This window comes from Lathyrus oleraceus, unplaced genomic scaffold (genome assembly GCF_024323335.1).
Source record: "Lathyrus oleraceus cultivar Zhongwan6 unplaced genomic scaffold, CAAS_Psat_ZW6_1.0 chrUn0146, whole genome shotgun sequence".
NCBI lineage: Eukaryota > Viridiplantae > Streptophyta > Magnoliopsida > Fabales > Fabaceae > Lathyrus > Lathyrus oleraceus.
Window position 1 is genome coordinate 66,979 of NW_026112537.1, and position 27,604 is coordinate 94,582.

General features: G+C 40.7%; 1 protein-coding gene and 2 pseudogenes across 1 annotated transcript; 2 read left to right on the forward strand and 1 right to left on the reverse strand.

Moving 5' to 3' along the window:
* LOC127112534 (NADH-ubiquinone oxidoreductase chain 4-like) overlaps positions 1–23,581 on the reverse strand; it is a 53,264-nt pseudogene extending 29,683 nt beyond the window's left edge.
* On the forward strand, positions 19,189–19,288 carry LOC127112537 (uncharacterized; annotated as a pseudogene).
* Positions 23,582–23,887: 306 nt separating the features above from the next.
* Positions 23,888–25,570, forward strand: LOC127112536 (uncharacterized). Its single transcript, XM_051046358.1, has one exon. The coding sequence runs from the start codon at positions 23,888–23,890 to the stop codon at positions 25,568–25,570; it is 1,683 nt and encodes a 560-aa protein (XP_050902315.1).
* The last annotated feature ends 2,034 nt before the right edge of the window (positions 25,571–27,604 follow it).

The window sequence follows — 27,604 nt, forward strand, 5'->3', positions numbered from 1 at the left end:
TGGCCTCTGATCAGGTCTCAAAGGTGCCAGAGTTCTTAACTGTACCAACCCCAAATCCTTCAACTTTTTCAGTAGAAAAGAATAGGTCACTGGCGGCCTGTCAAAATGCCGATCATTCATCCTCCCCCTGACCTGATAGCCAGCCCTCTGAGGCCTCTGCTGAAACGGTTGTCTTTGTTGTTGTGGTTGCTGCTGTTGCTGTTGTGTAGGCTGATTATCAGTAGGAATAGTTACCGCAGCGGTGTGCTGAAAGTAACGATCCCTGCTGGGTCCTCTCTGAGTGTATACTGCACTGGTATCACCCTCTTTCTTCCTCTGGCCATTTCCGAAGGGCTTCTTCGATCCTGATGACGAAGCGTTACCACCCTGGATCTTTCCGAGCTTCAGCCAACTCTCAATCCTCTCACTAGCTACCACAATATCTGCAAAGTTGGTCACTGGACAACCGACCATCCTCTTAGCAAATGCCCCCTGCAGGGTACCCATGAACAAATCAGACATCTCTCTGTCCACTAATGGAGGTTGCACTCTGGCAGCCAACTCCCTCCATCTTTACGCGTATTCTTTAAACCCTTCACCTGACTTCTGAGACATACCCTGCAACTGGGTACGACTAGGAGCCATGTCAGCATTAAATTGGTATTGTTTAAAGAAGGCATCGCCAAGATCTTGCTAGCTCTTGATGTCAGAAGACTTCAGCTTGGTGTACCACTCCAAGGATCCTCCGGACAGGCTGTCCTGGAAGAAGTACATCCAAAGCTTCTGATCCATAGTGTAAGCAGAGATCTTGCGGACGAAAGCTTGAAGATGAGTCTCCGGGCAGGAACTCCCATTATACCTATCAAATGCGGGCGCTTTGAACTTTTGCGGGATCACAATCCCCTCAACCAGCCCCATATTTGACATGTTTACAACTCTGGGAGTGGCATAACTTTCAAGAGCCCTGATCTTTTCAGCCAACAACTGGATCTCCTTATTCTGTGGTTGAGCACCGTATTGTCCAAACGGCTCATTGTGCATAGAGAACTGATCAGCTTCCCTGTCTTCCTCTCTGTCATCATCAACCCCGAAGAAAGGAGGGAACAAACTATCTTTTAGATTCTGACCCATCGGACTAGGTCCACCACCTGTGGCAGCACCAAAACCACCAGCATTGTTCACTGCGCCCACAGTCGTTCTTTTTCCACCTTCTCTAGAGCCACCTAGACCATGATTAGAGACACCATCCAGGTTGACACCGCTGTTGGCAGCTGAAACCCGCTCGAGCTTCTCAACTTTATCAGCCAGTGCCTTCTGTCCCAAGGCAAACCCTTGCATGATGTTGATCAGCTCATTCATTTTATCCTTCAGCTCGAGGACATTTGCATTTGGGAGATCCATCAGTCTGGGAGTATTGCGTCTAGTGAAATATCGGTGAGGACGTGTTGAGTGCAAAAGTACAACTCTACGAGCACGAGCAATGATTCCTGAAACAATCAAGCACGTTAGAACTGATACCTGCAAAATAAAAATAAGTTATTATGGTCATGCATGAATGCAGTGTTTATCCTCATGAGGGACACATTGTTTCTTGATCCTGGCTTCATCGAGACATATAATAATCTGGTGGCAATATTCTGACATTCATCATTTGATTTCATCATACAGATCAGAGATATATGATTCAGCAAAAATACCACCCAACCATGTGTGTGTTGTGTAAGTGCATACGGGAAAGCAAATAAAGCTTGAAGATTGATCACTGAATGAAAATAACCACTGCATATCAAAAGTTGCACAATAAGTGCCATAGTCATACATCAAAGCTGATATAAATCCAATACAAATCCCCAGAATCAGAGAAGAAAAAACAAGCAAGTGAATTCCGTCAACAGGCCTGACGGTAATTCACACAAATGATAGGTCTAAACTGATGAAGGTCCCACAGAAGGCCCTATATCATCAACCATCTTTGCAAACTCTGCGGCGAACCTGAGCTCGGTGTTCTCCTGCTGTAATCTCCCCACCTCCTTCTGGTGAATCTTCATCTGCCTGAAGTAATGATCTCTCTCAGCAATGTAGTGATCTCTCTCGGCGATGATCTTCACATTCTCTGTTTCCTTAATCTTCATCTTTGCTTCCCATTCGGCGATGAGGATTCTGACTCTGGCATCTCTCTGATCTCTCACAAGGATTTTCCTCCTCTTCTCATCTTCAATGACCTTTGAAGCTCTTGCCAACTTCTCCTTCGTGATGTCGTGCTCCCTTGTGGATGACGCTAAGGCTTGGCTGATCTTCCCATAGTAGGCAGTATCCATCTCAAAGCGCTTTGCTTCCATGGCATGTCGCTTATCCTGATCTTCCATCTGTATTCTGATCTCCTGATTAGACATCTGAATCCGAGCAACACTCATCTCCAGTTCAGCTTTCTCTGCAAGCAGCTGATCTCTGGCTCTCTTCATCTCGAGGAATTCTTCCATACTGACAGAAGAACACGGACCCTCAATCATAGGACACCAAGGATCACCTCCCAGAAATGGTAGATGTGTGATTCCTATCCTCTTCCGAAGCCAATCATCGAATGGAGGAAAAGACCGGCTGTTGACCTTGCCAAAAGGAACCTTACCCTTCCTCTGAATACTACGCCATGACCCAGACACCTGCCTCAACTTGGCCTGATTGCCCTCAACTGGGAAGTAAAAAGACTCCTGAATCTCACACTCGAGGGGAGGAACCTCCATAGAAAATCCCATCTGTCTCCTAAGAAGCGTTGGATTGTAATTAATGCAACCCTGAACACCCATAAGAGGCACATTGGGAAAGCTCCCACAGCTATATATGAAATCTCGTCCAGCCATACCGTTATGAGTCCAAGCTATATCAGTGGCTCGCAAACCCATCAAATTGACCGACCACTTGACCGTAGGATCAAGAGAAGCAAAAGCACCTCGGGAAGGCAAATACCCCATGAACCACTTGAATAGCATCTGAGCACAACATCGGATCAGACCCCCACGCCTCTTCTCGTTCATGTTATGAACCGAGTAGTAAACATCTCCAATAAGGGTAGGAATGAGATTCCTCTGCACAAACAATCTGATAGCATTATGGTCCACAAAGCTCTTCTGATTAGGAAACAGAATGGTCCCATAAATGCTCACAGCAATCAAGGCACAGACCGTCTTCCAGTTACCCACAGCAGCATGCTCCTTGGTCTTAGCCTCCAAGAAACTCAAGTGAAAACCAGGTAATTTTCCTTTCTCCTTCAAACCCTCCTTGGTCACCTCCGGGCTCAAATAAAGAGCACGAGAAATCCCAAGGATGTCAGGCTCTCCCTTAATGGCACAGAAAGGAATCTGATCTCGGATCTGCATACCCAAGACGCTAGCATAGTCCTCCATCAGAGGCCCCAATAAGTAATCTGGGAATACAAAACATCTCAGACCCGGGTCGTAGAACTGGAGAAGAGTATGAATGACGCTCCTGTCGCTGTCAGTGAGTCTGAAAACCATCTTCAGAATACCCCCGTATGCCTCTCTGAACATCCCCACATGGTTGGGTGTAATCAATGCTATTATATCCTTCAGCACACCGATCTCTGGGTCAAAGAAGCTGTAGACAACATCATCCTTCAAACCGGTCCTCATGTCTGAACAGAGAAGTCTCTCAACCAGGATCTCGATCGAAATGTCCCTGCATATGGATAAACATGTGTTAGATGCAAGTAAATGCAAAATGTGATGATGCTGATGAATGAATGCAAGGCATTGCCATCCTCCAAGTCATCTGAACTTCGGTTGTACTGAGTTACAGCCTCTGAACTGATCACCATCATCTGAAGGAATATGTAACCACAAATCCCACTCAAGGGTTCCGAAATAAACGGAACTGAAAAATACATCACCATCATCATCAGACAATCTCTGAGCAGGTAACCACAAGAACCTCTGAATCGACCCGGGGAATCCTGAAATAAACGGATCCCCACTGATAAATACCACGGACGGAACTCCGGCGTCTCGGCAATAAATGCCCATAAATCCGACTTATAAATAGAACTCTGATCAACGGAACCAATAGTCACCATCAAAGTTACCATCTGATCATGCATCTGTAAGAATCACCCATCCCCTCACAGGTAAATTCTAATCAGGTCATCCTAAGGCGGATAATGGTCTCGACAATCGGGCAAAGATACTCAATGGGTTTGCCCTTTCGGGTGTGCCACTGTAGCTCTCTTAAGATCGTCTAAACCAAAGATCCGGGAATGATCGGTCACCGAAGTCAATAGCCCAAAGGAGGTGACTCAACCAAAGTGGAAAACCCCACAAAGGAAGAGCACTCTACAATGAACCTCGTCCGGCTTGTGGTATGTCACGTTACAACAATATGTTGATAAAGCAAATGAGGAACGTGAGACCACACTAATCCTAGGTGTATACTCGGGCCTGGGTTTTAGCCCCACTCAGAACACCCACCCCAAACAGAGGAACCAACCTGTACAGAGGACAGCAACATGACAGTATGATGCATGCAAACATTTATGCAAATATATACACAACATAATAATAAATGCAATAAATAAAGCAACGCAAGCAACCTAAACTATCCTAAAACGCTAGGAGAGACTCGCTTAGGGAAGATGGACCAGCAATAGGTCAACTTCTCAGTTCCCCAGCAGAGTCGCCAGCTGTCGCATCCGCGAAAAACAACCGGCGAGAAAAAAACAAAAACAAACAGAGCCGCCACTGTGCGTTATTTATCCCAAAAGAGGGAAAGGAAACGCTCGAAGTAAACCTGGAAAAGACATGGTCTCGCGACCAAAGAGAGATGGGATCGGGAGTCGGTTACGCAAGGGGAAGGTATTAACACCCCTCACGTCTGTCGTACTCGACGCGATCCACGCTCAAAAAGATAGGAAAAAGGTTGCTAAAACGCTGCTCAAAACATCATACACACACTGGAATAAGACACAGGTGGGGAAAGAGAGGAACGGGCTCGCTAGGACGTCGCATCCTATGCCTACGTATCTCATCTGGAATGAGAATCAGAGCTACCGTAGTTCGGCTCACGCACGCCGAAACAAAACACACGCACAGACGCTGAGACGTCAAAACAAACACTCAAACACAACTGGAAACCGAATGCCAATCGCTGGGCTTATATCGGACTCCAAGCACACAAACAAGCATAGGATACGGAACGCCAATCGCTGGTCTTACATCCATCTCCTAACACACAAGAAGGATAACACACAAACAAGTTACTAAGGGGTCTGGCACTCGAGCCTAGCAACTGTCAAGCAAACACACACAAAAAGAAAAAGGGTGCCCGGAGAGATCTCGTACGATCTCCTGCCTACGTACCTCATCTGGTATGAGGATCAGCGCAACGTAGTTCCCCTTAATAGGGGAGAAATTATCTCCTAACCAGAGACTGGGAAACGACCAACTAGAAGGGAGACTGACTCGAGCCTAATAGTTATCATACATTCCACAATGGTCCTAGGTTGAGTTTTCTATCTACTTGCACAGATTGCAAGCTAATCCTAACCAGGCAAAGCAAAGCATGCAAGCATAATCAAGACAAAGCAAACATACACAATTAGCACACACTATATGCAGACAAAGTGGGCTCACACAAGGCTAGGTCTTAGTTGAGGGGTCATATCAACCTCAACAAACAGACCACTGTAATCAGGTGAAATTTGCTCTTAACCCTAACATCGAGGGTTAGGGTGAAGCAGATGAAATGGGAGGTGAAGATAAGACTTCACAGCTCTTATCCCTGGCCAGGGAGAGCTTCATACAAATGGAAGTGTGGGTTCAGAAAGTGGGAACCCTTCTACACTTATGACTGACTCAAACAGAGATCTTGGGTTAAGATCCACAAGGCATCAACATGTAATGTGAGCCAAAGGATGACACACAGACTAGCAGGAGATAGGCTGCATATCTCTTGTGTTCTGCCAATTGCCTTATCAAAGGTCTTCTCCTGCTTGGGGACAAAGATAAACAAACACAAACATTGCCTCTTAAGGAGGACTTCAGACAGGTGCCTGGCCAAGTAACAGGCCAGGTCTTCCAGACTACATGGAGAAAAGAAATTCTACCTCAACTGGTTAAGCAACCAAGCAACAGCACAAAGCAAGTTCAAAGAACTTTAGCAACTAATGTACCTGAAAACAATCTAGCTCAGTCAGTTTACAATTCACAAAGTCAAACAGACAATTACAAGTCAACAGTTAACTGTACACAAGCAAACAGACAAACAAGCTATGCATCAAGGCAAAGCTCAAGCTCAACTCAAATGACTTAGAAGCCACCTACAAAACAAACTCAACATTAGTTCAACATTGACCAATTGGTCAACTCAAGCAAGTGAATCAATTCCCTCATAGCCATATGCTTCTTTGTCCTGAAAACACAACTCAAACATAAGCAAACCCCTAGGACAAGGCCTAGGGTCAAAGGGGGAGAAATAATTCAAAACAGAACATGAAAATTGGCACAAATCAAATTCAATCAAATTAGAACAATGTCCAAGTGGTCTCACATTCATATCACACACCAATTTCATTTCACAAAGCATTTAAGGCCAAACATGCAAGTTGGAAGCTCATTGGACCAAACAGAATGAATCAATCCAAATCCAATCAAAAACAAATCAATAAATATCCAGAAAAATCATGGTCAAACAGCATTCATAACATGATATACACACTAAATTTCAAGCCATTTGGACAATTGGAAGCAAGTCAAATAAAATCCATAAGTCAAGGCAAGGCAAAACAAGCTCATACAAGGCACCAAATCATGCATCAACTTCAAGCAAGCACAAAACAGAATTGGCACAAGATAAATGAATCAAACCAACGCCATGACAAACTTCAATGTGTCTAGAATCACTCCACAAAATTTCAAGTCCATCCAATACATATCAAGAATTTCACAAATCATCTAAAATCATGACTCACAAAAGGTTCACAAATGGTCAAACAAAAAGGAAATTCTCAAACAAATTGGAAATGCACTCAAAAAATCCACAAAAATTCACACTCAAACTTAACATCCAGGAGATCAACATGCAAAAATTCAGATCATTTCAAGTTCATATGGCATGGTAATGAAAATCCACAAGTTGGACAAGAAATGGTGTGACACACATTGTCACACCTCTATTCAAAAACTCATATCTCATCAACCAGGAAAGAAAAAATCACAAACTCTATACCAAAATGTTCATGAACATGTCTAGTTTAAGCACAAAAAATTTGAGAGGCATTGGATTGAGCATCATCATTTCACAAGCAAAATGGCAAGGCATAGCAAGATGACACATGTATGAACATTCCCTAGCCAAAATAAAAATCCACACGTGCACAAATTCTGGAAAAATCACCATAAAATTCTAGAGATCATGAGGAACAAAATGCAAAAAATCCCACATCATTTGGACAAATATTGAAGGACTTATGATTTTTGTAAGATTGGCATATGAAGTGAAATGAAAATTGAAAAAGAAAATTGAATTAAAGGAAATAAATGAGATAATGGCAAAATGGTAAATCTGGCGCTACTTAAGTGAAACGCCGCTTTTCACTTAAGTACATGGCGCGGCGTGAATGGCTGCATGGTCCAGAAACACGAAATTCATGCAAGGAACGCTGGTCATGAATCAAAGAAAACCTGGAAACTGAAATTCAAATGTTCATCGCGCGTTCATCCTAAACCCTAGCTCAAGAACTTTTGTACCAGATTTTGACAAACTTTATATCATTGGAATCCTTTTTCAACATACATCATGAATCACAAATCAATTTAGCTTAATTCTTCCTAGATTAAGAGTTTCGAAGGAAAACATTTTCACTCATCAAACTTCTAATCCACATAACTTGTTCAAATCTTAATGAAAATCAATGATTCAACTTGCAGCATGACCTACTCTCAAAGATCTATCCAAAGCATATATTGATTTCAAGAATTGTTAAGGTCGAAAACTAACCTTCAAGTGATGACAGAATGATCGCTCGACTGTGTGAGTCGAGAATGGGGTACAAACTGCAAGTGCACAGTTCTATCGCGTAGTTTTAAAAGATATCGATCCCACAGGGACTTATGAATCGATATACCGTTATCTAAGGTTACTTCGTAAAGCTAAGGCAGGTAATACTTTGATTGTTTGGGGGAAGAGCTAAAACTAAAATAAGATCTAGATTAAATATTAATAAAGCGGATATCGGTATGTAGTTCGTCGTAATTAGGGAATCAATTCTTTGTCGGTTTCTTGGTTTTAAAATAAATCGTTTCAGTTAACTTTATTGATTAAAGGTTTTATCTCAAACTCTCGCTCTGTTGAATAAACCATGATTTTATGTTAATGTAGCTGTCACTTATAATTAAGTCAAAAACCATTTTTTTGAAAGCAATAAAGTTGCAGAAACTCTTTTTAAGAAAACACTGACCGTTTTAAACACCCTTATCTCAAACTCTCGCTCTGTTGACTTAGGTTATACAATTAAATCCGAACGCTTAACTCTCGTCCTCACATTCAATCTTTAAAAATACTTTTTGGAAAAGGTCAGAATTCAATTAACTCTAAAACTTGCTCTCGCCCTGATCTAGAATTAATGCCTAATTTACACTGTCCAGTTAAAACCTCAAACTCTCGCTCTATTGATTTTAACTTCTTTATGTCTTTTACTTTTGTAAAAAATCTTGTTATTAAACCTGTAAATTGAGACCGTAAAAAGATTGATTTTAATTTTAAGTTTAATTAGACCGACTAAGTCTTGATCCCTTATTCCGCTTACTTTACATACCGATATCTAGGCGAATTAGCCAGACATGCTAAACAAACAAAAATACATATCATGCATAAACAGACTCATCCCAGGCAGATAATATAAATAAATAATAAAACAAAGCATTAAATAATAATTAAAGAACCTGAATGCGTTAAACAATAGTCTTGAACACTCCACCACAAGCCGGTAGGATTTGTTCTTGGATTCTTCAATTAAACAATAAATTAAACCAAGGAAATAAAAACTAGATTCTAACGTAAGGTTAGATCCGGTAAAAAGGTGCACAATAGTTTCCGGTGTAGAAACTACTGTGCGAAAAGAATTAACTAAATGCTAAAAAGGAAATAGGAAATTGCAAGGGAAATAGTGTAGAACTCGTAAAAATAATAAAGAAACAATGCCTAAATTGCTGGAAAAGAAAATTGCAAAAGCGAAAAACGGCAAAGGAAAAAATTGGAAAAGCTTCGGAACCACTTTAGGTTTTAAAAGTGGCTATTTATATTGGTGTCATTAAGTAACTGCCTGCTGCCAAAAGGTCTTTAACGTGGCTAATTGCATGGCGTGGATATAGGGCCCAACACTCCTCAACGTCTCTTCAAGTCTCTGAGGCGTTACTTGCGCCCAAAAAGTAGGGGAATGGTGTGACGTTCGTCACACCATGTGTGACGTCCGTCACAAGGCTGTTTTGCGTGACGCTCGTCACGCCCTCTGTGACGTCCGTCACAGGCACAACATTTGTGTCTTGCGCTTTGGGCTGGGCTTTGGCATTTGGTTCTTTTTCTCTCCTTTTTGCACCTCCTTTTCTTCCATTTTTACTTGTGCTTCAAAATAAACCACCTGAGACAAATAGGAAGAAAATACCACGTAATATCTTATAAAATGAAGTGAACTGAAATAAATAGTCATAGAATTTAATGGAATTAAGTCCTAAAATATGATATAATTTCGTGTTATCAAACTCCCCCATACTTAGATCTTTGCTTGTCCTCAAGCAAAATTCAGTATAGAACTCGTTTTAAAAATTTAGCCAGATGAAATTTCAAAACACACATCAATTCGTAATAGGTTGCAAGTGGATTTTGTTTAGAAGCAACTTGAGTTAAATCTTGATATCAACACCCACTGTCACAACCTAGATAACCCCACCTTATGCAAATCAGTTCAAGTACACTATGATAGCTATCCTAGTTCCTTTACTCTTATTTCACCCGTTTTCATTCTAGCGAAATCACATTGAGCCCTTTATCTTTTCGCGCACATAGTGGAGTAACCGGTTAGTGATTATGATTCCCTTTTAGCTAGAAGTTCTGGTACATAAGTCGGATAACTTCGTTATTCAGTCCATTGCAAATTGCGGGGGATCGAACCGTAGTCCGTCCTGCCGAGTTCAGTACCAGATACCTACTGAACCAACTCATAATGGATCTTTCATATTGTGTTTTTGTATGATCTGCAACCTTTAGATTAAATGATCTGGTAAGGATCACCTAATTTAATTAGTGCATTTCCTGATATATTATATATATATATATATATATATATATATATATATATATATATATATATATATTATATATATATATATATATATATATATATTTTTCGTTACTTTGGGAATCATCCACTTATATTCATCGGCTCTCCACGTAGTTTGCTATTAAGATGGTGCTGACTTCTCGTATAAACTACTTGGGGTTACTATAAAACTAAAAGTTCAAGGAATCGGTATAATAGGTACTTATCCTGATCTAACATGTTGAGGTTCTCAGAGCGTTGTTATGGTAATGATTTTGTTTTGATTTCACTCAAGTTTTATAAAATAAGCAACCTTTATACTTATTTGGTGTGTTAAATTTTTGTTATGGCTCAAGAAAATTGAGGGGAATAGATAATACGAAATTTATTCACACTCGGGACTTAACTTAAAATAATAGATTTTTTTTTTATATAGTAATTAAAATAACAATGGAGGGAAAGGTACATACTTGAAAAATGAAAATAGAAAGAACATGGTTTCCCCCCCATACTTAAACTAAACATTGTCCCCAATGTTTTAAGGAAATGAAATACAATATGGAAAGGAAAAAGAAACTACAACTAAGGTTGTCTTCCGCCTCTGGTTCTTGGACCTGGTGATCTCTGACGTAAGTCTAAGTTGTCGAACCTGCTGAACAACTCAGTAAACCGCTGGTCGGTTATGGCATTCCTAGCATCCTGTTGTTGTTGCATTTGATGCATCATCTGCATCATCTCAACATTCTGTGCCTGCATACCATCAATAGCATCCATGATGTCGTCGTTGGTTGCAGGCCTTCTTCGTCGACGACGTTGGGAGGATGGGCCAGTTGCATTGCCGGAAGGGTTGAGCGGGACTGACTGTTGTGTAGGCGGATGATCACCTTGCTCCATTGCTTCAAACTCGTCTGTGTGCGGGTTTGTTTGTGAAGGCTCGGTGGCTTCGGGAGCGTTTAGATCATAGAGGTGGCGGTCGGGGTTTGTGACATCAGTTAGGGCGATATTTGGTAGAACAACGCTTGGGACTGCCTGGTTGTTCACCATAAGATAATATCCTCCGCCTACTCTGTTCTTAATCAGGCGGCTGGATCGACAGTAGCTGATATCCATAGATAGGGGAGGTAGAGATTCTAAAGTTTGGAGTTTATCCCCTAGGTTTAGGCCAAGTGCTATGGTGGTGATTAATCCACCAATTATAAAAGGTTGCCGGCCTCTAGCACATAAGGTGCGGATATGATGAAATAGAAAGGAGGCGGCGTTTACCTGAGTATCCGGTTCGAAGACGCATTGGAGGAAGAATAGCTCCTTTGAGTTGACCTTGCTGTTGTTTGGTCTTCCAAAAACTGTGTTTTGCAAGATGCGGATAAAGTACCGGATAGTGGGGTTATGTATATGGGAAAGAAGGAGCTCTTCCCAGTTGTAGGTATCGATACCGGAAATTTTCTTGAAAAGGCCGAAAATGTCAACTGTGTTCCAGTTTGAGTGTGGAGGGATTCTGGGGTGTAGCAGACCTTCTATGGGAAATTGTAGCATGGTACTCAATTGGTTTTGGGTTAAGGAGTACTCGGTGTTAAACATACGGAAGGTTGCGGTACCGGTTAAAAATTCGTCTTCACCGGCGGGAGTGGTGTAGTCGTATGAACTTAAGAATTCTAAGGTTAGGGATGGGTAGGTGGGTTGATTATGAGTGCAAAGGAAGGTTAAGTTGGCTTGACGGAGCATCCATTCGATACCTTGGAGTAATCCTAATTGTTGTAAACAAGTTAAATCGGGGTACCTGGTGGAAACGACGCCTCGCTGTTGGAAACACTCGAATTGCTCTCTTTGATAATTTTCATCTTCGGATCGGAAGATGATATTTCCGAAATTCTGATTTCCCGCCATTGTGATGAATGAATTTTGAAGGGGTGATTTGGAAAGAAAAGAAATGTATTTGATAGGAGAGAATGGTTTGTGGTGAATGAAGGAAGGTTTGGTGGGTATTTATAGGAGAAGAATTTGGAAGTTGGAAAGAAAAAGTGGTTGAAAAGTAATTAAGTGTGGTTGAATGGAAATTAATGGGGAAGGTAAAAAGTAAAAAGGTGTAACGTTCGTCTCCAACGGCTCCTTAACGTTCACTAGTCTGAAGGGTGTTACGCTCGTCACAGGGGTGTGACGTTCGTAACAGGCACTTGGCGTGCCGTCCGTTATGGATTGTGTGACGCTCGTCACACATTCCTTTTTGGCAAGGCTTCAGTAGCGTTTCACAGAATCACTTTGGTAAAGGATTTTATTTTTATTATTTATTTTGTTTTGTTTTTGATTGGTTTATTCTGCAATTTTAATTTCTCCTGCACGCTTATTCTACTTTGTATAATAATAAGTCATAGGTAGCAACAGTAGAGAGCTTAATAGCTATTGCATAATAAAATTAAATAAACAGCTTCAATAAAATGATTATAATGTAATACAGGAAAGGAAAACAATGAAATGAAAGAGAAATAAATGTGAACATGAATTCAAATAACATTAATGAATAATCCAACTTAAAACTAAATAACTTAGAAAAATAACTAAATTCTATCCATCTGCACGATCTCTGGCCGGAGGAGCAAAAGAGTTAACACGATGTAGCAACTCGTGAAACTGATCTGTCATACTGCTCATGTATCCTAGAACTTCGTGTCTCATGTCAGTAAATTCTCCTCTGAGGGCGTCTTGTTCTGAAATCAAAGCTTCAATGGCGGTGTTATAATCGGTTCCGGGCATATGATGCCGGAGGTCGGATATTGCTGATTCTTCGGTCTGAACAGGCTGAGGAGGAGGGTCAATATCATAATAGCCGGATGGTGTCTGAGGGTCAGATTCAGCATGAGGGATCTGGTCATCATAAGTCTCATAGTCATCACAAATCTCGTAGTCCTGGATGGATTCAGTGGATCTAGCAGGAGTAGGGGTTTCGTTCAGGTTGTAGAGCCAGTTACTGCGGTTATGAACGCTAGTCCTAGGATCGGGCATGGTGAATAGGCAAAGAACCTGGTTATCAATAATAAGCTCAAACTCGTCAGACCCTAGGTTTGCTATAAACATAGTGTTGAAGAGGAAGGGTATACTCATAGTAGTAATGCCACAAAAAGGGCTTAGGTCAAGCATAGGCTGACGTAATCCAATAGCATTACCTATCATAGTTATCAAACCGCCTATTCGGATTGGTGCTCGCTCATCCTGGATAAGGTGGTCCAAATTAGCTAACATAAAAGTAGCACCGTTTACTGGACGGTTCTGGGAAGCACAAAAAATGATGAAGAGTTCATCACGTGAAACTGAAGTACTGTTTGGCTTCTTCCCAAATAAAGTGTGGGTCAGGATCTTATGGAAATAGCGAAAGGCCGGGTTGTGTATGTTTCCAGAGAGAAACTCATGTTCTTCGGGCTCATCATTTCCAGTCAGCTTACCCCAAAAGTGTTCAAGTTCTCTATGTTCAAAAAGTTCTTCCTGGCTTACTGTGAATGTGTCAAAGGAGGTAGGAAAACCCAAAAGGTTGGTAAAGTCTCTAATATTAAATTGGTACTCCATGTTGAACATTCTGAACTGGATAAAACCTCTGCTAATTCATTTCCCATGGCTGGGTAGATAGATTAATGAGCTAAGGAATTCTAGTGTGAGTCTCCGGTAGGTGGTGAAATGTCTCAGGATAGGGGATGTCTCCCATCCTATCTGGTTCAGCAAATACAGGGCACTTTGTCTCAGTCCAAGGGCAGTCATAGCCCAATCATCAGCATATAAACTAGGTAGCATCTCTCTAGTGGCTAGTTCTTCAAACTTTTGTTTCTGAGCCATTCCTCTGAATTTGATACCCATACGATCAATATGTCCCATCTGGTTAGTGCTAGCTAGAGAAAAGAAGACATGAGTTTTAGTCAGGATTTGGCCAAATGCCGAAAGAAGAAAGAAATTATTATTATTATATTTTTTTTTCTTTTGAATTAAAATAAATCAGGAATGAATACTAAACAGAAATTAAAAGAATAATTGAGGAAGAAATAGGAAAATGATAATAATAGAATAAGAAAATAATAAAATAATAAAATAATTGTGGGTTGTCTCCCACTAAGCGCTTTGTTTAAATGTCGCAAGCTCGACAAAGAAACTGTTAAATATAATCTATAGGTCCTGGGGGCATTTCGTCTAAGTGTAGGATTTGCGAATCCCCATTGGTTTCCGCATAGTGATAGTGTTTTAGACGTTGCCCGTTTACGGTAAACGGTTCTGTGGATTTGCCTTTAATTTCTATTGCTCCACTGGGAAAGATGTTAGTGATATGAAAAGGACCTGACCATCTGGATCGTAGTTTTCCCGGGAATAACATTAGTCTAGAGTTAAATAAAAGGACTGCGTCGCCTTGCTTGAAGATTTTCCTTGATATACGCTTGTCATGCCATTGTTTTGTTCTTTCTTTATAGATTCTGGCATTTTCATAGGCGTCTCTTCTGAGTTCCTCTAATTCGTTTATGTCAAGGATTCTCTTTTCACCGGCGGCTTTATAGTTTAGATTCAGATTTCTAATAGCCCAATAGGCTTTATGTTCTAACTCTACCGGGAGGTGACAGGATTTTCCATAAATGAGCTTAAATGGGGTCGTCCCTATGGGGGTTTTATAAGCAGTTCGGTATGCCCACAAAGCTTCTGGTAATTTCAATGACCAATCTTTCCTTGAAGTGGCGACCGTTTTTTCTAGTATTTGCTTGATTTCTCTGTTAGATACTTCCACTTGTCCACTGGTCTGAGGGTGGTAAGGTGTCGCTATCCTATGTCTCACTCCATACTTAAGCAGTAGTTTTTCGAGTACCTTGGATATAAAGTGCGATCCACCATCACTGACTACTATTCTTGGGGTGCCAAATCTCGGAAATATTATATTCTTAAAGAGTCTAGTTACTACTCGGGTGTCGTTTGTTGGGGAAGCTATAGCTTCGATCCATTTTGATACGTAGTCAACTGCCACGAGTATGTATTTGTTACCGAAAGAGGATGGAAAAGGTCCCATGAAGTCTATTCCCCACACGTCAAAAATCTCTACTTCCAAAATACCTTTTTGCGGCATTTCGTCACGTCTAGATATGTTTCCCGTGCGTTGACATCTGTCACATTCCTTAATAGCCGCATGTACGTCCTTCCATATAGTTGGCCAATAAAAGCCGGCTTGTAGGATTTTAGAGCAGGTCTTGGATGTACTTGTGTGTCCACCATAAGGAGCGGAGTGGCAGTGTTGGATTATATTTTCTACCTCTTCTTCGGGTATACATCGACGGAAGATACCATCGGGGCCTCTTTTGAAAAGTAGGGGATCATCCCAGTAATAATGTTTTATGTCGTAGAAGAATCGTTTCTTCTGCTGGTAAGATAAAGTAGGTGGGACTATTCCGGCAGCTAAATAATTGACGAGATCAGCGTACCATGGTGTGACGGATATAGCTAAGGTGGTTTCTACTTGTTTGTCGGAGTTGCTCTCTTCCAAAGTAGCTATAAGTTTGTCGTACGAGAAATCATCATTAATTGATGTTCTTTCCGGTTCAAGGTTCTCAAGTCTAGAGAGGTGGTCTGCTACTACGTTTTCAGTTCCTTTCTTGTCCTTGATTTCTAAGTCGAATTCTTGTAGCAACAAGATCCATCTTAGGAGTCTAGGTTTAGCATCCTTTTTTGTTAAAAGGTACTTGATAGCAGCGTGATCAGTGTAAACTATTATTTTGGCTCCGACCAAGTAAGAACGAAATTTATCTAGCGCAAATACCACTGCTAGGAGTTCTTTCTCGGTAGTGGCGTAATTCATTTGCGCTTCATCCAGGGTTCTGCTTGCGTAATATATAACGTGAAGCTTTTTATCCTTTCTTTGTCCTAAAACAGCACCTACAGCATAATCACTGGCATCACACATTATTTCGAATGGTTCATTCCAGTCTGGTGTCTGCATTATGGGTGCTGAGATCAATGCTTGGTTAAGCGTTTGAAATGCTTTTAAACAGTTATCGTCGAATATGAATTCAGCATCTTTCATCAATAGTCCGGTTAAAGGTTTAGTTATCTTAGAGAAGTCTTTGATGAATCGTCGGTAAAAACCGGCGTGTCCTAAAAAGCTTCGTACTTCTCTCACGGTTCTTGGGGGTTGAAGATTTTCGATTACCTCTATTTTGGCTTTGTCTACTTCAATTCCTCTGTTCGAGATGATGTGTCCTAAAACAATTCCTTCTTGTACCATAAAGTGGCACTTTTCCCAGTTAAGTACTAAGTTTACTTTTACACATCGCTCAAGAACTCTTTCTAGGTTTTCAAGGCATTCTTCGAAACTTTGTCCGTATACGGAAAAGTCATCCATAAATACTTCCATGATGTTTTCGAGAAAGTCGGCGAAAATTGCCATCATGCATCTTTGAAAGGTTGCAGGAGCATTACACAGACCAAACGACATTCGTCTATAAGCGAAGGTACCAAAAGGGCACGTGAACGTTGTCTTTTCTTGGTCATCAGGGTGAATTGGTATTTGAAAGAAGCCTGAATAACCGTCTAGATAACAAAAATGTGAATGTTTTGCTAATCGTTCTAACATTTGGTCAATGAATGGTAAAGGGAAATGATCTTTTCGGGTTGCTTTGTTTAGTTTCCTATAGTCAATGCACATTCTCCATCCCGATTCGATTCGTTTAGTTATAGTTTCCCCTTTTTCGTTTTCAATAACGGTTATGCCTCCTTTCTTTGGTACAACGTGTACAGGACTAACCCATTTGCTATCAGATATAGGATATATAATACCTGCTTCCAATAACTTGGTTATTTCCTTCTTTACTACCTCACTCAGGATCGGATTTAGTCTTCTCTGGTGTTCCCTAGAGGTTTTACAGTCTTCTTCTAACATGATGCGGTGCATACAAATAGAAGGACTTATTCCTTTAAGATCGGTGATGTGGTACCCTAGTGCGGTTGGATACTTCCTTAAGATATGTAGGAGTTTTTCTGTTTCGAGTCTTCCTAGGTCTGCATTAACTATCACAGGTCGTTCAAGTTCTAAGTCTAGGAATTCATATCTCAGGTTTTTGGGAAGTGTTTTCAGGTCAGGGGTTGGTTTGTTAAGACATTGCGTAGGGTCCGGTGTTATTGCTAAACATTGGTATGATTTGTCTTCTACAAGGCAGTCAGATGATTTGTCTTCTCCTAACTCTGCTTCTTTTATGCATTCATCGATGATATCCATGAAGTAACATGTATCTTCTATTGCAGGTGCTTTCAAGAATTGGGAAAGAATGAACTCAATTTTCTCTTCACCTACTTCGAAGGTGAGTCGTCCTCGTTTTACGTCTATGATTGCACCGGCAGTTGCTAAGAACGGTCTTCCCAGTATAATGGGTGTAATATCATCTTCTCTAATGTCCATAATTGTAAAATCAGTGGGAATGTAGAATTGACCTATGCGTACGAGAACATTTTCAAGGATTCCTACAGGATATTTGATGGAACGATCTGCTAGTTGCACAGACATTTTGGTTGGTCTTAATTCTCCCATTTCCAGTTTCTTACATATGGATAAAGGCATAACGCTAATTTCGGCTCCTAAATCGCATAAGGCTTTGTCGATGACAAATTTTCCTATGTGACAGGGTATAGAGAAACTACCCGGATCCTTGAGTTTAGGGGGCATGTTTTGGATTATAGCGCTACATTCGGCAGGGAGTGTAACGGTTTCGCTATCCTCAAGTTTCCTCTTATTAGAAAGAATTTCTTTTAAGAATTTAGCATATGAGGGCATCTGCGTAATAGCTTCGGTGAACGGAATTGTAACGTTTAATTGTTTAAGGAGATCAACAAATTTTCTAAATTGGCCCGCATCTTTGGTTTTAACAAGCCTTTGAGGGTAAGGGATAGGTGGTTTGTAAGGTGGTGGAGGTACATAAGGTTCCTTCTTTTCTACGGTTTCCTTATTACTCTCTTCCTTTTCCTTAGGTTCACTTTCCTCAGTTGACTTTTTAGAGTTTTGGTTTTCTATCCTTGGGTCAGACGGTCCTTCCACTTCCGTTCCACTTCTTAATATAATTGCATGAGCGTGGCTTCTCGGGTTAGGTTGGGGCTGTCCAGGGAATGTACCAGTTGGGGCAGCAGTAGGTGCTTGTTGTTGAGCTACTTGTGATATTTGTGTTTCCAGCATTTTGTTATGGGTAGCCAGGGCATCTACTTTGCTTGCTAGTTGTTTAAGTTGTTCGCCAGTGTGTACATTCTGGTTTAAGAAATCTTTATTGGTTTGTTGTTGGGAAGCTATAAAGTTTTCCATCATGATTTCCAAGTTGGATTTCCTAGGGGCGTTATTGTTAGGCATGGATGGGTTCGGTTTCTGATATCCCGGAGGTATAGCTGGGGCTTGATTTGGAGACTGTCCAGGTGCGTACAAAGCGTTATTACTCTTATATGAAAAGTTTGGATGGTTCTTCCAATTTGAGTTATAGGTATTCGAGTAGGGGCTTCCTTGAGCATAGTTTACTTGCTCTGCTTGGATTCCTGTCAAGAGTTGACAGTCCGTAGGAGTGTGACCTTGGATTCCACAGACCTCGCAATTCTGAGTTATAGCAACCACGGCGGCTGGAGGTGATACATTTAAACTTTCAATTTTCTGGACCAAAGCATCCACTTTTGCGTTAACGTGATCAAGGTTACTTATCTCGTACATGCCAGTTTTCGTTTGAGGTTTTTCCACCGTTGTTCGTTCGGTTCCCCACTGATAATGGTTTTGGGCCATGCTCTCGATAAGCTGGTAAGCATCAGCATAAGGTTTGTTCATTAATGCACCACCTGCAGCGGCGTCTATTGTTAACCTTGTGTTGTATAAGAGACCATTATAAAATGTGTGAATTACTAACCAGTCTTCCAAACCATGGTGTGGGCAAAGTCTCATCATGTCTTTGTATCTTTCCCATGCTTCGAAAAGATACTCGTTGTCTTTCTGTTTAAATCCGTTTATCTGGGCTCTTAACATAGCTGTTTTGCTTGGCGGAAAGTATCGGGCAAGAAAAACTTTCTTCAACTCGTTCCATGTGGTGACTGAGTTGGAAGGGAGAGATTAAAGCCATCTTCTAGCGCTATCTCTTAATGAGAAAGGAAAAAGACGAAGTCGAATTGCCTCTGAAGTGACACCATTAGCTTTAACAGTATCAGCGTATTGGACAAATACGGATAAATGAAGGTTTGGATCCTCGGTAGGATTTCCAGAGAATTGGTTCTGTTGCACAGCCTGCAACAGCGAAGGTTTAAGTTCGAAGTTGTTTGCTTCGATTGCGGGCGGAGCAATACTTGAATGCGGCTCATCTTGCGATGGAGCGGCGTAATCTCTAAGAGCACGAGCTGGTTCTGCCATCTCGGTTATCGAAGGAAAAAGGTTTTTGAAATCAGGAAGTTCTACAGGAGGGAGATTGTTTGCAGCACGATATTCCCGAATTCGTCGTAAGACTCGGAGATATAGTTCGATATCGTTGATTCGTAAATAGAGCGGTTCGCCTTGTGAGCGAGTGCGTGGCATACAAATCAACGAAAGAAAGAATAGAAGAAAAAGAAACCTTAGTCTCTACAGCGTAACGGAAGAGTTACGATATCGATTAAATAAAAGTCCCCGGCAACGGTGCCAAAAACTTGATCGCTCGACTGTGTGAGTCGAGAATGGGGTACAAACTGCAAGTGCACAGTTCTATCGCGTAGTTTTAAAAGATATCGATCCCACAGGGACTTATGAATCGATATACCGTTATCTAAGGTTACTTCGTAAAGCTAAGGCAGGTAATACTTTGATTGTTTGGGGGAAGAGCTAAAACTAAAATAAGATCTAGATTAAATATTAATAAAGCGGATATCGGTATGTAGTTCGTCGTAATTAGGGAATCAATTCTTTGTCGGTTTCTTGGTTTTAAAATAAATCGTTTCAGTTAACTTTATTGATTAAAGGTTTTATCTCAAACTCTCGCTCTGTTGAATAAACCATGATTTTATGTTAATGTAGCTGTCACTTATAATTAAGTCAAAAACCATTTTTTTTGAAAGCAATAATGTTGCAGAAACTCTTTTTAAGAAAACACTGACCGTTTTAAACACCCTTATCTCAAACTCTCGCTCTGTTGACTTAGGTTATACAATTAAATCCGAACGCTTAACTCTCGTCCTCACATTCAATCTTTAAAAATACTTTTTGGAAAAGGTCAGAATTCAATTAACTCTAAAACTTGCTCTCGCCCTGATCTAGAATTAATGCCTAATTTACACTGTCCAGTTAAAACCTCAAACTCTCGCTCTATTGATTTTAACTTCTTTATGTCTTTTACTTTTGTAAAAAATCTTGTTATTAAACCTGTAAATTGAGACCGTAAAAAGATTGATTTTAATTTTAAGTTTAATTAGACCGACTTAGTCTTGATCCCTTATTCCGCTTACTTTACATACCGATATCTAGGCGAATTAGCCAGACATGCTAAACAAACAAAAATACATATCATGCATAAACAGACTCATCCCAGGCAGATAATATAAATAAATAATAAAACAAAGCATTAAATAATAATTAAAGAACCTGAATGCGTTAAACAATAGTCTTGAACACTCCACCACAAGTCGGTAGGATTTGTTCTTGGATTCTTCAATTAAACAATAAATTAAACCAAGGAAATAAAAACTAGATTCTAACGTAAGGTTAGATCCGGTAAAAAGGTGCACAATAGTTTCCGGTGTAGAAACTACTGTGCGAAAAGAATTAACTAAATGCTAAAAAGGAAATAGGAAATTGCAAGGGAAATAGTGTAGAACTCGTAAAAATAATAAAGAAACAATACCTAAATTGCTGGAAAAGAAAATTGCAAAAGCGAAAAACGGCAAAGGAAAAAATTGGAAAAGCTTCGGAACCACTTTAGGTTTTAAAAGTGGCTATTTATATTGGTGTCATTAAGTAACTGCCTGCTGCCAAAAGGTCTTTAACGTGGCTAATTGCATGGCGTGGATATAGGGCCCAACACTCCTCAACGTCTCTTCAAGTCTCTGAGGCGTTACTTGCGCCCAAAAAGTAGGGGAATGGTGTGACGTTCGTCACACCATGTGTGACGTCCGTCACAAGGCTGTTTTGCGTGACGCTCGTCACGCCCTCTGTGACGTCCGTCACAGGCACAGCATTTGTGTCTTGCGCTTTGGGCTGGGCTTTGGCATTTGGTTCTTTTTCTCTCCTTTTTGCACCTCCTTTTCTTCCATTTTTACTTGTGCTTCAAAATAAACCACCTGAGACAAATAGGAAGAAAATACCACGTAATATCTTATAAAATGAAGTGAACTGAAATAAATAGTCATAGAATTTAATGGAATTAAGTCCTAAAATATGATATAATTTCGTGTTATCACAGAACTGAATTCGATGCTTTCTGGCTTGGAAATGCTGAAACAGATGCTCTCCAGCTCTCCTATGATGCTTTGGATGAAAGCTTTGATGTTAATTATGCACGATCTTGATGAAAACTCAAACTGCCATGGATGAGTTCACTTGCAACAGTCCACGATTTGGCTTGAAAGTGATGATTCCTTGCTTCAATTCCACTCAATTATGCACATGGATGAAGATTAGATCAAGTATGATGCAAGGTTCGTGCAGAAAAATGAAGAAAAGTTGAGAGGAAAAATGAAGAGTTCTTGAGATCTAGATCTAGATTTCTGAATTATGAAGTGTTAATCACAAAAACAGTTAGAATTAGGTTTATATATGTGATGTTAATGATGTTGGTAATCATGATTAGTGTTAATGCAAGTGGTTAATGAAAATGCAAGTGTATGTGCAAATTGCAAATTGGCCAATTCACCCTCACTTGTGAAAATCAATGTAATAGTGCCAATTTCTGCCTTGGATCACTTGGAAATGTTGTTTCTAAGCAAATGCAATTGGAATTGACTGAATACCATGCCTAATTTTCAAATTCACCTTTTTCCCTCCAATTTTCAAATTAGGTTCACTTGAAAAATACACTTTTTGTGTGATGAGTTTTAATGAAATGTGATGCATGAATTGAATAGAGGAGATCAAAAGAAATTTTCTCCAAAAAGTCCCACTTCATTTGGCCATTTGGTTCAAAAGTTATGCACTTTTGAAATTCAACTTTTCTTGACAATGATTTGATGATAACTTGCCAACCACAAATAAGAAATTCATGTTCTTGGACTTTTTGGAAAGGTGAGAGCAAGATATTCAACTTTCATGTTGGACAAAATTTCATTTGAAGCATTTTTGGACATGTAATTTTGAGGAGAAAACCTTTCCATTTTTGGTAGTTTTGAATTACAAGTCACTTTCTATTTTTGGAAAGTTTTCATCTGACTTTATTTTTTTCATTGTTGATGTTTGAAATGTCAAATGAAACTTGTTTGGACATGAATGAAGTGTCTCTAACCCTCTCCCACCTCCAAATCCAACAGTTGACCTTTGGTTGACTTTTGTTGATTGATAGAAGAATTGGCTATGCACTGATGAACTTGAGCTTCAATCTCCTGATGAAATGGCTCAAACATGAAACCCTAGCTTCCATAAGCTCAATGAAACCACATGATGATCCCTCATCTCAATGAAGACCTCATCTCTCTGACAAGCCCTGATTGGCACAATGCAGATGATTAGGGTTGACCAGAGGTCAAAACCCTAATCCCAAGGAATCTGATCAAGCATAATGAATCTCTTGGTGATGACAAGACCATGATGATGATGATGTACCATTTCAACCAAGATAAAGCTCAACCCCCTTGAGGAACCAAGAAACCCTAACTTGAAGCACACACCCTCAGATGGCTAGTGATCCATTCAATGAAACCCTCAGCTTGAATCCCTTAACCTCTTTATCTCCTGATCAAGACCTGGGAGGATGACTTGCTCAATGTTTCCACATGATATGCAAAAAATGCAATGCCTAATGACCTACAAATGCAATGCAATATGCTAAGCTAGTCCCAAGAGAGGAGGGCAAATTTTGAGGTGTTACACTAGGGAACAGGCACAGTCGGAACAAGTTCGATTGATGCATTCACTGAGATCCCTAGTACACGGGCCATACCAACATCTGGATCCATGGCCTTAAATAATTCGACAACAATGCCTATTATGTCAAGAGTAGCAGACGTTTCTGCAAGTTCAAACCCTGGCCCGTTTTCGACAATTGTCGGAACCCAACCAACACCTACTACCCCTAGGCCACCGGGATTTGAGAATTTTTGGCCTTGGAGAGAATACCCATATGGAATGCCATATACTTCCATGGCAGGACTTCAAAATAATACTTCCATATATACTCAACCCCATAATACGGTTATTTCGTCAATTCAAAATTTTGGTTCTGGCATGAACCATGTAGGTCGAAATACCCAATCACAAGGATTATCCACCCTATTACATACCCTTACAACGAATAACCAGGCAACCTTTAGACAACAAATGGATGCTAGTAACCATGATATGGTATGAGTTCTTGCCAGAGAAATGAATACCATTTTTCTCCCCTAATACATAATGTAAATAGGACTAACAATGATAATGCCCAAACATACCAACAACTGTCAGCGCAGATGAGACACATATCAGATTTCCTATGCGCCCCTCAGTCCTCTGTTCGACGCAGACCAAACCAAGTTATAATCCAGGAAGAAAAACCAACTATAAATCAGGTTCGACCACCTAGACAAGCGCCTGACGAAAGGGTCATGGGGGCAAGATTAGAACAACAACCAGTTCGACAGGAAGTCCCTGAAGAACAACCTAGGAGAGTAATGATGGTTAATAGAGACCAGGATGCAAACAAATTAATTCATAGGGTTAGGCAAGAAAACATGATGGAAAATAACTTAACTACTATGATAGAGAGAATCATGGCCCATAATGGTCTGAATACAGGACTTCGACGACCAAATTATACCTCTCCTTTATCAGAATACGTCCTACAAACTGAATTACCAATGGGTTATAAAATCCCTAAGTTCACCAAATTCTCAGGGGACACTAGCGAATCCACTATAGAACACATAGCCAGATACATGACTGAGGCAGGGGATTTGGCGAACAGTGAGAACCTAAGAATGAAATATTTCCCCAGTTCTTTAACGAAGAATGCCTTCATGTGGTTTACAACTTTGCCACCAAATTCCATAGATACTTGGCCTCATTTGGAGAGATTATTTCATGAACAATTCTACATGAGCCAAACTAAGATAAGTCTTAAGGAATTAGCCAGTATTAAAAGAAAATTCACTGAACTTATAGATGATTATCTGAATAGGTTCCGTTTGTTGAAATCTAGATGCTTTACAGTAGTGCCTGAACATGAGTTGGTCGAAATGGCCGCTGGAGGGTTAGACTATTCCATTAGGAAAAAGTTAGATACCCAGTATCTAAGAGATATGGCCCAATTAGCAGACATGGTTCGACATGTCGAACGTTCAAAATTTGAAAAGGCCAGAGCGAATAAGAATTATAAGAAAGAAAGGGTTGCTTATATCGAAGTCGAAGATGAGGAGTCTAAAATATCTAATGACCCTTATGGTCTCGAGGAATTCGAAGTAGATTTGGCTGAATTAAAAGAAGCACCACCTTATGCTTGTAAATTACTTACACCTTCGAATGGTAGGAACCCTGTCGAAACTGAAAAGAATGATAGATTTCCTAAAAAGACTTACACATTTGATGTTACCAAATGTGATGAAATCTTCGATTTATTGGTAAAAGATGGTCAAATGATAGTGCCTCCTAATACCAAAATTCCTCCGTTAGAACAACGGAAGAAAAGAGGCTTTTGTAAATATCACAAATTTTTAGGCCATAAAACCTCACAATGCTTTCTTTTCAGGGATCTTATTCAGAATGCAATTAAGGATGGCCGCCTCAAGTTCGCTGACAGGGGGAGAAACCAGATGAAGGTTGACGTTGACCCCCTCAACATTGCTAACACAAATTATGCTGAACCTGTCGAAATCAACATGATTGACATGGTGGAAGTGGAGGTTGTGAAGGAAACAGGAACTGAAGGTTATGTGCTAGTTGGAAAACAGGCTACTAATGGCCTAAATAATGATGTTCCATTTGGAATTTCTGTCGAAGGTGAACAGGTTGCTGATGTCGAACCAAAGGCCACTGAAGGTCTTAATGGGAAGGCAACTGAGCCTATAGAGGGCCTAAGGAAGAAATTTGAGGAAATTTCAATCGCTGATGGCGCCAATCTAGGTGTCAACATGGTGAGTCTGAACCAACCCCCCTAGAGATGGAGGAAGTGGAGCGGTGTCTGAAGATAAAGCAAGAGGGAATGTAGTTTGGCTATCCCAAAGCCAATGAGAGCCTACGTGAATACCTTTGGAGGTGTCACAAAAGAAATTTTGACATGTTGTTATGCCCAAGGTGTAGCATCATGATGTGTCGAAGGGTGGCTGAGGACTATGAAAGATGGCAACGAACTAAGACTGAGAGAAATTGGAGAAAGGAAAGCCAACTACTGAAGGTGTATCCCAAGCCTGGAGAAAGCCTTCTTGGTTTTATTGTGCGTTGCTACAAGTACGAAACAAAATGCTTGATGTGTCCCAGATGTGGGGCAATTTACAACAGGGAATTGGATGAAGCGTTTGAGAGAATTCCATCTAACCAAGGTTGGGATGGACACGGAGGTAACCCGAATATGTACATATTCGACAAGAGGGGAGTTCCTAGGAGGCAAGACAACCCTCACCTAAGGGCGAAAAGAGTTATGTTTAAGCTTCCGGCAGAAGTCCCTGAGGACAAATGGACTCAGGTGGGGTCGAAGAAGGGAAAGTGGAAAAGTTTTGAGGATGGAGGAAGAACCTCTTGGGCTTATAGAAAACAGTTCCAGGCATCTAAGAGAGAGGCTATCAGACTGGAGAACTACAAAGGAAAGAATCCCATTCAAGGTCCCAGTGGAGAAGACATCAGAGGTTGAGGAAGGCTGAAAGAGAGATGACTTCGAGGGAGATTGGAGAATCCAGCAACATCGAGGTCCCCTCAAATGTTACAAATTCGACTAAACCCCCTGTAGGAAGGAGTTGTTTTCATATGAAAACAAAAACACAAATCAGAAAGTTCAGGAGGAACAAATAAGGGAGGAAAAAATGCTTACTGACGACTTTGAGTTCGACGGAGTGTCATCTGTTAATATAAATTGCAATGTGGTATCAGTTCTGCCATACAAATATAATTAGGAGATGGAGATTGAAGACAATGAGGAAGTAGATGTTGTGGAGATGGCGAAGCATAAACCTGTGTGTTACTATGTTCTCAACAACGACGCTGTCGAAGAGTAGAATGCTCTTTTTGAAAGGCCTCACCAAGGGATGCAGAACCATCTCAAACCCCTTTACATTAGAGCTAAAGTTGAACATGTGGGGGTGAACAAAGTTCTGGTGGACGGAGGAGCAGCAGTCAATCTGATGCCTCAGTTCATGTTAAAAAAGATAGGTATGTTCAATACTGATGTTAAACCTCACAATATGGTATTGTCGAACTATGAGGGTAAGATAGGGTAGACTCTGGGTGTCATACAAGTAGATCTGACTGTTGGATCAATCACAAGACCAACAATGTTCATGGTGATACCTGCGAAGGCGAATTACAACTTGCTGCTAGGAAGGGAATGGATCCATGGAATAGGGGCAGTTCCTTCGACCATGCATCAGAGGGTATCCATCTGGAGAGAAGATGGTGTAGTAGAAAATGTTGAAGCTGGCCCAAGTTACTTCATGGCGGAAGTGAACCATGTAGATAAGAAGAACTTCGACAGGAACTTGGCTCATATAGGACCATGCCACCCAGCTGAAGACATCTACTCCCCAAATAAAAATGCTTTGTATTTCTTGACTCTACATCCCAATGGCTTTCAGTGGGATATGGAAATTATAGGGGACCCAGAAGAATGGGAATCATCTGAAGTACAACCAACAGGCTGGGATGAAGACCTGGATTATGCCTAAGTCTTCTTTTTTTGAAAAGATTTCGGCCTACATGGATGAGACCAAAAGAAAAGCGGCTCTCGAAGCCGAGATAACTAACATGGCTGACAAAGCCACATATGGTGAAATTTATAATGCAGGACCTGAGGAGTACTTTACACCAAAACCCCTTGACGAATAGGTGCCTATGGAATTAACATACCAGAGGTTAGATGCCATCTATGACGAAGAGTCTCTGGGATTCGAAAAAGATCCAGTGACGTCGAGTGCGAAGTTGTTAGTGCAAGATCCCCTTGAAGAAATTGATCTTGGAGATGGGAGCACAAAAAGAATCACCTA